We start from the raw sequence: 14,073 nt of genomic DNA, 5'->3' as shown, positions 1-14,073 counted from the left end.
GAGCAAATGGGTCACCAGATAGTAAGTGTTCACCACCGCCCAAAGACAATGGCGCTGTAAGAAATATTAACCATTCCTTACATAACCAATGCCCCACCAATCTCGGGAACTAAGATGTTACGTCCCTTGTGCCTGTATACATACATAATATATATATCAACACCACATCAGTTCCACAAAAAGCTTCGCAAATAATTTTGTAATTTTGGCCAAAATTAAAATATATATATATATTCATCGTTTTCTTCGAAGGTATACGTTACCATAGAGTGTATTTTAGTACTTTTCATGAGGTACAATTCGGCCATACATTATATTCGTGTAATTATAACCATTTACGCAGCGTACGCCATGGAAGCTACAAGCCTATGACCATCTAGAATAACCTTTAAAATGGTAAAATAGGTGCTGTGATTCTCGAATTTATTTTTCCTAAATCCACAAAAATTCTCGCACTTTCTTTCTTTCCTTCTTTATAATATTAGAATAGAAGTATAGGTTGTTACTTTAAACTTGTGTCATCATGTAAAACTTTGTCAAGTTACTGTTGAGGGAGTCAAATCATCTGGATCTATCAATTACGAGGGCGTTTCACAGGGTTCAATGTTTGGTCAGTTTCTGTTTTTGGTATATGATCATTATTTCTAATATTTAACACATATTTATGATGTTGTATTGTATGCTTATGATTTCCTTTCTTATCGTGGCCTGCCCACGTTCTTTTAGCATTACTTGCACTGATATTCTAGAAATACAAACTTGCAAATCACCACAATCATGCTGAGATAGTTGACGATAGTGAAAATATTAGACTACCACTGTCCATGGACATAAGGAATTTTAACTATACTTTGCATCGCTAATGCGTCACTAACATTGGAAACTAAGATGTTATTTATCTTGTGCCTGTAGCTACACTGACTCGCTCAACCTTTAATAGGAAACACAACAGTACTAAGTATTGCTGTTTTGCGGTAGAATATGATATAGTTTTCAGGTAGCTACCCGAACGGGCTTACTCAAAGCATAGGTAAAGAATCTAATTACTATAAATCTTAAAAAGTTCATTACTTTGCATTTGATCAGTTTACTTGTTTAATTCCTCGAAGATTAAAAAAAAAACAGTAAAACATATTTAAAATTTATTAAATTTACGTAATATTTACAACACAATTTATCTTTTGGTTTCAACGATTAATAACAAGTAACTTTAAATTCCCTTTAATTTCAGTATATGTTAAAAATATAGACATATCGCAGTCAAGATATAGTATATAAAAGCAAACGCAATATATAATATTTTATACAATGAATAAATATAAATCGGGAAAATTGTATAATGAGCTATTTTTAACCAAAATTGTTTCTTCAACGCGTATTCTATATCAGCATCATCTTCTTTAACAATGTATTTCTTAACTCCATAACAAAACGCAAACATCTTTTTGCTTCTATCCACAGACGACACATCAAAGTTATACAACAGTTTATCAGTGTCCGACAATTTGTTGTATAGTGAGAGAGTGTTTGCATCATGAAACACCCAGTCGTTCGTAAAGAAGTACTGGAACACTGCGGTGAGTGTGTCAACTAATTTGTATACCTTGAATAACCTGTAAAATAATTACAAATTTATATTTTCATACACGAAACACTACTCATAGAATAGTTTTTCACATACCTTGGTTTCTTTCCCATCAACACGCAGCATCCGTCAATTATGAGAGCCGGTATATAATGTAACACCCATGATAAAATGACATAAATGAATCTGTATTGAGTCGCAAAACCAAAGCTGTGCCAAATAGCTTGTTTTGACACTATGATATATTTAAATATCTGGATTGCGTCAATTACATATTCTGGAAATTTAAAAAATAGTTTTATTCTTAAGAGTATTAATCAAATAAAATTCCGTTTAATACAAGTGCTTAATACACTACACTACACGGAAAGCTACCATCGATTCCGGATGTAGATCCTGCTGAGAAGAATCAGCAAGAAACTCATGAGTTACTCTTTTCCAACGTTTGATAAAACAAATTAGTTTCAGTTAAATATAATTTTATATAAAATACCCTGCCTAAAAGTTAAAAGTATTAGCTCCACGTTTTTTTATCCTGTGTTGATTGATATGACTTATTTTTTAATGTTTTTCTAATTTTTTTTTGAATCGTCGGTATTTAAATACTACCACCGGCACTACTTAGTTTCACTGCTAGGCCTTACAAATGGGTGCCAAATCGAAGTTTGGAGTCAAGGGTTATCCCTAAAAAGACCGTCAACTCAACAAACTCAAGTCTTTTAATATTCAAAATGGCCGCAGAAGAATTTGACTTGACATTTGGCAGGGAAAACGAAATAAATTTATTGTTTTTTGCATTTAGTACCAAATTATTTATGTCAAACCAACCAAGAACCCGCGACAGAGCACTGCTTACAACGTCATAGTTGTTTATTTTTCTGTCGAGTTTAAAAACAAGGGATGTATCATCTGCAAACAGTACAATGTCGCAAGTATTCTTTACAAAATAAGGTAAATCATTTACATATATTACGAATAAGAGAGATCATAAAATTGAACCCTGTGGTACGCCAATTTGCGCCAGGGCACCCTTTGTTTTTTTTTTCTTTAATTTAAGTTTTTCTAGAAGAAATCAGGCCTAAAACAATCGAAAGCTTTAGGTAAGTAAAAAAAAAACTCCATTAGTATTTTGTGTCTTTTCCTACGCATCATAAATGTGCTCAATAAATGTTATACCGGTATTAGTAGTCGAGCGACCTTTAGCGAAACCGAACTTTTGAGAATGAGCTTATTCGAGTTAAAGTAAGCATAATTTTATTCAAAAATTTTACTTTATATTTGCAAACAGAGATTGGTCTCTAGTTGTTTGGGTCATTTTTATCACAGGCCTTAAATAATGGGATTACTTTAATTAATTTTAATAGATCGGGAAAAATACCAGATTGTACACATTTATTAAAGATGACAGCTAAATAAGGAGCCAAGTCGACAAGTAACTGATAGATCCCATGGTTCATGGTTGGTGAACCGCTGTTTTTTTAAGATTTCATGTTTTAAAAAAATTTAATACATCATACGGAGTTATACTCTCAAAAGAAAATTATACCTCATTGTGGGGAACGTAACACAAGTAAGTCTAAGGCGTCATTGGGTGACGCATTAAGTCCTTTAGTAGTATACACAGGAATATTAGAGAAATATTCTTCGAATTGGTTGGCCACATCTAAATCTTCACCTACAATATTCCCTTTTATATTAAGGGATAATTATCCTGCATCAAACATCATTCTGCCTATCTCCGAACTTATAATATCCCAAGTAGTTTTCATTTTATTTTTAGATTTTAAGATTATATTTTTAATATGCAACGAACGAGCTGTTTGTTTGTTTGACAAACTTCTTTAAATAACTTGGAATATTTTTTTTACAAAATTGAGTTATTTACAATTACGATTATATTTCCTAAGTTCATGTAGCTTATATAATTTATTTCGGCTTATATAGATACCGGTGGTAGCCCAGTCTGAGAACTGTATTTGATTGTTTTGATAAAATCATTTGAACTGGAATATTTTATTGAATTCGTTTTCAATTAATTTTAAAAGGGATTTATATAAAGAGTTGGGATCACTTAAGCTAAAATTAAATTTTGGAAGGTTACATTGCTATAAGCTTATCCTTTCTTCTAGTGTTAATACAATGATTATCACTGATTCTTTCGAAGTGATCAATATTATAGTAAATATACATAACATTGTTATAAATATATTGTGACGTAACTGTAAATATTCCTTCCTTATAAAATAACCCGAAGGGAGCCTCTGGCTTGAAGATTATAAGTAGACCTAATTAATAATTTACATCGGCATAATCTGTTTTTTTATTGCTTTTCTTTCTTGAAAATCAGTAAAGTATCGTCAGCAAACAACATAACACCAAATCTATCATTTATGTATACTAGAAATATAAAAGAACCCAAAATTGAATAAAAATATAATATATCCGAAATACGCCAAGTCTGTCTAGTTTTGTTTTTTAATACTGAGGGTTTCAAATGCTTATGATGACTATTTCAGAAACTGTTTCAAATGAAAAAGCAATAACGTATTTAGGAACATTATTATCTTAAAATCTAGCTCCATCAAATAAAATAGTATTTTATCGGGTACATTGTCAGTAGGGGGTCATTAGGGATACAAAAATCCGAAATATTTGAATAAGTAGATTCACTTACGCACACTCATAGGATTTCTTGTTGCCGTAACGGTGTATATGGTTATTTTCTTGTCACCTCTGGTAAATTTCTCATAGGTTTCCCATCCCGTGGCTATTATAGCGTTATTAACTAAATCGACAGGAACCAAATCCATAATTACTTCTTCCTTTGCAACCAACGCATGTATAACGCCAAGGCCCAACCCCAGTATCACCTAAAAACAGATTTATTTTCATAATTATGTATTCATCTAATTAATAAAAACGTATTTTATCGGGATTAGATCTAATCCAAGACGGAACCTTGGAGTTGATGGTTTATACTATACAGGGTTATTGGTAATTCGACGTATTCCCGTTAGGAGGTGATAAAGGCGATAATTTTAACCCCCCTATGCATGATGCAAAAGTGAAACATTTTTGAGTTATCGCGTTTTTTAGATTTTTTCAATGTAAGTCAAAAATGCAACTTCAAAAATTTATTAAAAAAAAACGTATCAATTAAAATCTATTTTTTTCTTCTGATTTATAAAAACGATTAACCACTGAATATTTTTCAATATTTAAAGAATAATTATCGGTCAAAATTTAAAAATGCGAGACGGAAAACGATATTATTTCAATTTTTTTTCCCTTGGAAAGTGAAAATTGGTTTTCATCTCACAATACATGTTATTTAATGTAGAAATTGTTTAGTTGAAAACTGCTTTGTTCAAAGGGTGAATGAACTAGTGCGTTTAAAGACACTGATGCCTGAAAACTTAGAACTCATCTAGATAATTAAACTGAACAATTTGGAAATATTATTTGTAAAGCATTGCTTACTCCACTTGGTCCTAATGCATTTCTTCTATCAACCCATCCAGGCATGGGCTCTTCAAGCGCTGGTGTCACTAAAAACGATATTTAAATTCTAGTTTATTTATATGTTATTAAAAATGTCCTTGATATTGGAAAGATGTTGATGAAGTTTATTATTCATTTAATTTTAACGATAACACACTTCCGATTACATCAAAGCATTTTATAAATATCCATTAAATCTGAGTAAAGTTAAACAGCTGGAAATTACAGGTATATGCGGAAGACACATACACCACAATTGTCGACATTACTGAGGACGCCATCATTCTAGTATTCACTAGAATCTTTATTAAAAAAGTAAAAATTAAAGAAGCAACCTCTTTATTTCCCACTGTTTGACAAGGACCATACTTGAAGAGAAGCCTTGAAGCTGATTCCTAATTACTAAAAATAATTTCCAATTGATCTATTAGTATATTATACATACCTATCGCAGGCCGAACGATACAAATAGGCAGGTCTCTTGCATGACGCCTTATAAGATCTTCGGTAACGGTTTTTGTGAAGGTGTAACTGTTCGGCCAATCTCGGGTAAGCCTATACACAGATTAATTTAAATAATTACAAATACAAGTCGTAAGAAATGTTTAACAATTATGTGTTAATGTCCCAGTGTTAGGAAAACTGGATGGGGAATGGTAGTAGGTTCAACTCTGTTTTTTGTTTTTTTTTTGTTTATTTTCATAGTGACCAGTATCACAAATTTTACGCTCAAAATTAATTAAATAATCCGGCTAAGCTACGCCTAGCAGCTACGTCACTTGCGTATAAAGGAAGCCTGTACAGCACTTTCATACATTTTAAACTTAAAAAATCACGAAATACCGTAAAGAGTTTATCACAAAAACTTACGATCCACAAAAAAATCTTGTACGATATTTCATACTATTAAACCCACCGGTTCAGGTAGAGCGTGGCATGTCAGTCTATTAATTTTAAATTTGTATTAGGTAGATTCCGAATAGTATAAATTTCATACTGTTAATTTTTAAGACCACTTATTCACGCCGGTTTCACGAGACTTTTTGATGGGACTGTGAGCCAAATATTCATCAATTACTTAAACAAAGAATACGGTACAAAAGCTTAGTCTATTTTTAATAGAATCTTTTGGAAAAAGTCTACATAAACATTACTGATATTTAAAAAATTGTTTGTTAAAAATTGATGTTTTTAAATATTTTAGTTTAAATTGACTGCTGTTTTACGCATAAAAAATAGTTGTTTATATAAACACAACATAAACGAGAAGATTGCCTTCTTTAGAAAGTATTTATAAAAAAAATGTATTCCTATACAACTTTTGTGAAAAATAGTAATGAAAACTAAGCTAAATGCACAATATTGATCTTCAAACTACATTTAATTTTTACAAAACTGCATCGTTAATCGAGTAAATAAAATTACGCATCAAAATTGAAACACAATGTGCAAATGTGCTTTGGAAAAATCACAGAATGCTATTGGAGTATTCTGTGATTTGTCTAAAGCATTCGATTGTATAGAATACGAGACACTTCTGTATAAGCTCAAATACTACGGTATTAAAGGTAAAGCTTTCGATCTCATTGCTTCATATTTAAGTCAAAGAGTCCAGCAAGTTTTCATTAATGGCATAAAGTCTTCTGAATCTACGTTAAAAATGGGTGTTCCACGAGGAACAATTTTGGTTCCCTTTCTTTTTCTAGTATATATAAATAATCTTCCTTTCTATGTTAAAGGTATTTGTGATATAGTATTGTTTGCTGACGATACTTCACCGATTTTTAAGGTAGACAGAAAAAAAACTGACTCTGACGACGTGAACGGTGCATTATCACAGATACACGATTGGTTTACAGTAAATAATTTAGTTTTGAATACTCAAAAAACAAAATGTGTAGTTTTTACCCTACCCTATGTCAGAAAGCAAAATTATAATATATCCTTAGATGGTGGCCGTCTTGATGTAGCCGATACTACGGTTTTTTTGGGAATAGTATTCAATTCCAAACTTCAGTGGAGGCCTCATTTATCGTCCCTGATAGGAAAACTCAGCTCCGCAGCATACGCGGTTAGAAAAGTTAGACAACTAACTGATATTGATACCGCTCGTCTAGTATATTTTGGTTATTTTCACAGTATTATGTCATATGGCATATTACTTTGGGGCAATGCTGCAAATATTGAATCTGTTTTTATTTTACAAAAGACAGCAATCCCGTCTCTTTTTCATCGTGGAGCTCTTCGGAATGTTTTTAACAAAGTAGGAATACTCGCTGTTGTGTCACAATATTTTTACAACAATATTATGTATATTTACAATAGCACTGATCACTTTGATAAAATCAGTGACAATCATTGTATGTGCACAAGAAGTAAGAATAAGCTGAGAACGCCAAGTTTCCGACTCCGCAAAGTCAATAAATCATTCTTGGGGCAAGGTATCCGCTTCTATAATAAAATTCCGCAGAAATTTTTAACTTTGCCGTTCCATAGATTCAAGTCAATTGTAAAAAATACATTGGTAACCATTATATTTATGATAAAAAAGTGTGGAGTTAATGCTTGTTGACTTCCAGATAGGAGACATAACATACATATATAATTGTATTTAACTAACATGACTGTATTTTTAGATGTTGAAAAAGAGTAACAACTGTGTCTCTTGCCGGTTCTTCTCGGTAGAATCTACATTCCGAACCGGTGGTAGCTTTACTTTAAATAGTTTGTTAAATAACGATTCAAAAGTGCTTGTAAAAGCCTACTTGAATAAAGTATATTTTGACTTGATTTGATTTGATTTGAAATTGGCAGACCACGCCGAGAGTTCATAAAAGAGAGACGTATGGCTCGACGTCGCGTGCTATACCCATCCTTACACATAGTTATTTTCTACGTACACTGCCTCTCAGTGCAGGTATAGTGTGGCTAAGACGTTTCGATCTGAAGTATTTATGTTAGATACATAATCGGCATTTGGAATAAGCACTCTTAACATACACATATATGCTTTCACAGGCTATCGGAATAAAATATAGTATGTAAATTAGCTTATGGAAATAAAATTGTGTTTACTAGAAAATAATACAACCAAATATAAAGCAAATCACGCATATGAAATTATTAATTTAAGTAAAATTATACATTGTTCGGGTCTGCAGACGTCATTTATAGACGTCGCATCTAGTATAATAGACGCACATGCCTCTCGACGCATTAATTATAACTGCTGTGGTTTATTAATGATGGTAATGTTGGATATTGAAAACCCAACTAAAGTTCATAAAAGAAATACTTACGGAGTCATCATGTCGTTTAAAGTATCTACAGGAACACTTTCTGCAAGTTGTATCAACGCATCTGGTAGAATTGGACTGTCGTAGAAGTCTTCTTTCACCTCATCTTTGATACGATTCTTCGTAGCGTTAGCGTAGGCTGTAGACACGTGAACTATCGACCTATGAATCATTCATATTTAAAATAAACGCTTATGAAGAATTTCAGTACCGATTTCACAATATTATTGAAAATATTCCGCAATGGCTAACAGGAAGCCCATCGAGTATGGGAGCATCCAAAAAATGATTAGGATTATGATAGCCTCTCTAGACTAGGAACTATAAAATTAGATCTTCATACCAATTCAATGGTTACGTGCGGTAACGTGTTCTTGGTCAATTGTGGTCACGGTGGCCGTTTCCAAAAATGGTAAACTACATACGTATACGTATATAACAATTGAACAGAATAATTTAAGGAGCATAAATACCACCCAATTTGTCAACTTCTCTAAGAGACACTTCCACGTAATTAGGTGGTGGAAGGAGTCGTTGTTTACATCTATATTTTTAGCTCCATATTTTTTTATTTACGTACTTAATGTTCGTGCAAGATTTAGCCAACTTCAGCATCTCTCTTGTCCCACGGATGTTTATCAAGGTCGCCATTTTGATAGTTTCAACAAAATTGACGGTAGCAGCCACATGAAATATCACGTTTACCTGTTAAATCAAATATTAAATTAATATTATATATTGAAAAACAACTGATCTATTAAACTGATTTATTAAATTCATTCTCTGCCCATCTTGAGTAAATATTTTCTAATTAAGTAAATAACGAGATGTATAATTAAAAATATTACTAAAAAAATTAATGTGATATTTGAACGTTTAACTTCAATAAAGTTTAATTTTTAAGTGCCCAGTAATGTTTTGAATAGTTAATTTACCAGATGGCCCATCTGCCAGTCAACTTACCAAAGGCAAAAAATAAAAGCTACGTATGATCTGTTCAGTTAATTGTTTTGTCTCAAACTAATCATCATTATATCTAAACGCACCTCATCGGTGAGCATGGCCCATGTTTTGTCATCAATTCCAAGATTAATCTCAGAGACGTCGCCTTCAATTCCCACTATTTTGTCCACGAAACTAGGATTATCATTGCGCAGAATTGTAAATACCTGAAAAAGATTTTTTTAAAATATGATTAAATTCTTAAGTTTGATAAAAATGATATAAAGTATCTCGATAGGATAAGTGGCTCGATGAAGAGTAATATATCTAATGATGGTAACGCTGGCTTCCGAATTGAAGATCAGTATATCAGGATTAAGTGACAAAGAAACATCATATATCCCAATAGTATGATAGTTCACAAGCAATGGAATGAATAGTTTATGCCTAAAGCAATGCGATGCTTGTGTGAAGAGGGGACTTTTTCGAAATATAATATTCTGAAATTAATCAATTTCACGACAGGTAGTTAAAACATGACGAATTAAAGGGAGATAAATAAAATGTATCATACCGGGTCCTCCAAAATTTTATTAATTCTTTCTAGACCGCTTTTTCCTTTCTTCGGACGCACCAACACATACATTTTTTTTATATTTGCTGACCTTAAACATAAACACATATAAACTAATAAATCACATCATTTGATAGTGATACCAACGGCTGGAAATTGTTTCTGATGCATGGAAGCATAAAACTGTCAACTGGGGTTTAACGGCAAAGCTGTAGACTTTGCTGCCAAAATTATAAGATAGCCACTAGTTTAATTTAAATTTGCAGCACAATTGCAATTGGCAGTACAACGTTTCTTTGGTACATACCGCAACAATTTCTCGATCAGCTGCTTGCCAATGAAGCCTAATCCACCCGTGACGAACACGACTGCGTCATCATACAACTTCTGTACTTGAGAATCGCCACTTAAAATGGCTTCATTCAAGATTTTTCTTTTTTCTAATGCCTGTTCTTCAATTGATATTGTTGAATCCATTTTCTCTGAACTTCTCAAATATAATTCAGTATTTTGCTTACGTAATGGCAATAGTTACAATACCTAACGTAATCTCAAAATACCCACAACTGGTTAAATTCCACTTTAAGGAGAATCTAGACAGTATTTCACTACTGCAGGACTACTACTAACAACTGAAAGTTTGTATCTGAATCAGAATTTATAGACAGTGCAATATCGTTTAAATAATTCTGAAGTAAATACATGATTTTACTATTATTCATTTAAAATATATTTACATGTTAATATAATCGACCTAATTGTAATAAATACATGTCATTTGAAAATCAATCAATTTTAAATATATATTATATTTCTATATAATTTTAAAAAAAAAACAAAAATTTTCTTTACGAGGCTTGGCTTGAATCTCATTGAAAATATGTGCCTTTGGTCCTGCGACTGAGTTTTTCCGGACATGTTGGATTGTCCAACTCATCGGAGTAGAGTACTGGAATGCAAACAGAGGCGGATTGCCTCTGTTTGTATTAAAACACATACAATAGTTCTTCGCGAAGCTGTTCTGAGTAAAGAAGTAGAAGAATGTACTCTGACAAGTGAAGATTTAACTTGCGGTCAAAGAGAAACATGACTGACGTCACCAGATACTATATGTACTTCTAGTTTAGATGAATTCCGTGACAATAAATCAAATCATGACGAGTCAGAAAATCCTTAAAAATAAGTCTGCGTAGAACTACCGTACGTGTTTTATTAATTTGCGCACACTTTTATGCACTAAAATAAATTCTGCTTAGTTGGCGTGTTTCTCTTAATTTGACCGCCGTGCCCTAAATTGTTTTGGATGACATCGTTTATAGTTGTAGCGCCAGAGTAACGCAAAACGATCCATGCGTCATCGACCTATCGACGTTATTTTTCTATTCCTAATACTAAAATCTTCTTATCCTATTCCTAAAAAACCTTAGTATCGGTTATATAAAGATAGCTACCGTTTATTGATGATGATGTGTTATGATTTTAATTTCTAATATTTAGTATGATAAAAACTACAAATTTTATTTTTTGAGCATACAAAACTAAATTACCAATCGTGTATTTATAGTGCACTGTTTGCATCGTTATAGTTAGTTTTTCCCTATCAACCTTAAAAAATAGTGAAGTATTATCAGCAAACACCTCTGTTTTACAAATACCTATTATAATATAGAAAGGAAAATCATTCATATACTACATATAGAATAAGACTCAAAATGTACCCTTGTGGAACACCAATTTTTAGCAAAGACTTAATTCCATTAATGAAAAAATAGTGAACCTAAAAACCCAAAATTTTTTTTGTAAAACCTATTTTTCTAACATTCAAGGAATTCTAGAAAAAAAATTGAATTATTCATACTTTTGAGTTATTCATAAACAGCAATGACATCGATATAATTCTTGTGTAGCATTACATTAACTCTTTAATTATCAGTTTATGTTTAACTTTAGTAGTGACCTGATGGCTGGTCTGTTCAGTAGAAAAAAGCTAAACATGCCAACATGTTTAGCTTATCAATACTTCTTACCAACAAAATTAAACTACATAAGGATCGATCACAAGAGATTATTGAAACAGACCTTTTACATGAAGTATTCGAGAGAATATTCGAAAATGTTTGATTGAAATTATCTGGATCTAATAAATGTATTTTTAACACAGTAACAACACTAACAGGACGATTCAAGCGTGCTTTTATGAGCCTACTTGAATAAATAATATCTTGATTTATTCGAACAAGTATGTCATCATTTCTATTATCTATTGATGTATTATCTACTGATAATAATCTAATTTCTTCAGAGCAAATGTTATTGAATTTTATTTTTGCTGACATTCCAATTTCGACTACTATACCACTCATTTCCTCTCCTACTGTTGCTGAATCATTATTCGAAATATTTTTATTTTTTTTTAAATACTTTATTGCACAACACAGGAATACATAAGGGATACACAAAACAAATTAAATAAATGGTGCGCAAAGGCGGTCTTATCACTTACGGCGATCTCTCACAGACAACCTTTGGTGATAGAAGCTTAGACGAAAACAGGTATGTGTATTATTTAGATATGGATAGATAATAGTTTTTCAAACGACGCTTAAAGATGGACAAGGATTTAAACTGCTGTATATCAGTGGGTAGTGCATTCCAAAGTTTGGCGTTTTTTCTGTGAAAACCGTTTCACAGTGAAAGAGTTGCTGGAGGTTTGTGTCCGGCTGCAGGATGTTACAAGTTTGTTATCCTCACTAGAACGCAGCTTGTTTATGCTGTTCTGACAAGGGTCAGAACTGGGTCTGCCCAAGAAATTTAAAGCGTTCTTTAAGGTAAGGTGGTGCATGTTCAACATATAGTATCGAGTAGAGAAGAGATAAGACGTGCAAGTTTCTTCGAATAAAAAACACTACCATTATTTCTACTAATAAAATAAAATTTCATCAAGTTCCAGGAAATGTTTACAACTCAGTGACTTACAGCGGCAGAACGGACTTGATGCCATCGCAAGCTCTTTGGTACGCCTTCCTTATTGAGACTGAATACAAATCTATTTGTGTCTTTTTGTCATGGCTGTTACACTATATACCGGCTCTTATATTTGACGGAATGTTATACAAATAAAGTAAAATATTTGGTAATTTACTCAGTGATAGTTTTTTTTTTTTTTGTTAAACTAATACTAGTTGTCAACTTAGAGTAGATACTAAGATATCTGTGATGCGTGCAGAGTTATTAGGCATTTTGGAGGCTTTATCATATATCGGTTCTATAAATTGTGATAAATTTGTCATTTTTTCAGATTCAAAAACTGCTCTCCAACATGTGGCTCGGTCTACCTCGATCTTTCGAGGAACTCCGATAGCCTATAGTAAAATCTATTCTAAGTTTGTCTCGTTAATGTAAAAAAGTGATGTTGCAGTGGATTCCTGCTCATATTGGTCTAGAGGATAATGAAAGATTTGATGTACTAGCAAAACATGCACCACGAAATGGTATTTACTACCATTGTCTACCATACCATACGGAATTATTATATCTAGCAAAACATACATTCTACAAATTCTGGAGAGAGTATTTTGATGAGCGATCGCTCACTAAGGGGATCTGGTACAGAACAATGTAGCCCGGACTACGAAAAAGTCTTCGGTTTGATGGTTCCAATATGAGCAGATCTTCAATTATCACAGCTCTTCGGCTCCTTTCCGGTCACATTCCATTGAATAGCTTTGGTTTTCTTATGGGTAAAACACCTACATCTAATTGCAATATATGTAACATCCTAGAAGATACGTACCATGTAATAATGGAGTGTACTCGGAACGAGGTTGAAAGAATATCTTTTTTACACTTAAACAATTATTGCGGGGAAGTGGGGGCATGTAATAGTGTCCTCGCTGACTATACTTCAAAACCAGCGCATGCTTTTTACAAATTAGTGGATGGTGTTCTTAAAAATAGATGTAATTAAGCATTTATTGAGTTGAATGTTTTGCAAGCACTATGAGGGTGGCATTTTCTTAAAGAAAAAACCCTCTTTAAAATAAATAAATAAAAAAAAAAGTTTTACATTTGTATGACGTGTCAAAATAATTTAAGATGCTTGTATTGGGGACTAATATTATCTTAGCTCCTTAGATTGGTGGCGTAAATACCGTTAGATTATAATCGATCCACAA

The 14,073-nt window shown here is 32.5% G+C and overlaps 1 protein-coding gene and 1 long non-coding RNA gene across 3 annotated transcripts; one reads left to right on the top strand and one right to left on the bottom strand.

The window, feature by feature from the left end:
- Positions 1-1,163: 1,163 nt before the first annotated feature.
- On the bottom strand, positions 1,164-10,537 carry LOC125074974 (fatty acyl-CoA reductase wat-like). Of its 2 annotated transcripts, XM_047686463.1 has the most exons (10): positions 10,206-10,537; positions 9,899-9,989; positions 9,429-9,551; positions 8,963-9,087; positions 8,386-8,544; positions 5,532-5,641; positions 5,066-5,133; positions 4,260-4,455; positions 1,682-1,862; positions 1,164-1,613 (listed from the first exon to the last, which is right to left on the bottom strand). In XM_047686463.1, the coding sequence occupies exons 1-10, from the start codon at positions 10,373-10,375 to the stop codon at positions 1,238-1,240; spliced, it is 1,599 nt and encodes a 532-aa protein (XP_047542419.1). In that variant the 5' UTR covers positions 10,376-10,537; the 3' UTR covers positions 1,164-1,237. The 2 variants fall into 2 exon arrangements, with proteins under 2 accessions (XP_047542419.1, XP_047542420.1); XM_047686464.1 differs by lacking the exon at positions 1,164-1,613 and having other exon boundaries at positions 1,728-1,862; positions 4,264-4,455.
- A 1,859-nt stretch (positions 10,538-12,396) lies between these two features.
- LOC125074977 lies at positions 12,397-13,039 on the top strand. The gene is made up of 2 exons (XR_007120176.1): positions 12,397-12,451; positions 12,849-13,039. It is a non-coding gene; the product is annotated as an uncharacterized LOC125074977 (long non-coding RNA).
- The last annotated feature ends 1,034 nt before the right edge of the window (positions 13,040-14,073 follow it).

Source organism: Vanessa atalanta, chromosome 29 (genome assembly GCF_905147765.1).
Source record: "Vanessa atalanta chromosome 29, ilVanAtal1.2, whole genome shotgun sequence".
Lineage (NCBI taxonomy): Eukaryota > Metazoa > Arthropoda > Insecta > Lepidoptera > Nymphalidae > Vanessa > Vanessa atalanta.
Note: the sequence above shows the minus strand (reverse complement) of the source record. Positions and strands in the feature narration are given on the sequence as shown.

Bases quoted from the DNA above. Each gene is read 5' to 3' on its own strand.
- LOC125074974 (XM_047686463.1), bottom strand. From the start codon at position 10,375: ATGGATTCAACAATATCAATTGAAGAACAGGCATTAGAAAAAAGAAAA. The intron at 9,088-9,428 runs GTGCGTTTAGAT...TTGATTTAACAG, and splicing joins GGGCCATGCTCACCGATGAG to GTAAACGTGATATTTCATGT. The intron at 5,134-5,531 runs GTATGTATAATA...TATCGTTTTTAG, and splicing joins TATCGTTCGGCCTGCGATAG to TGACACCAGCGCTTGAAGAG.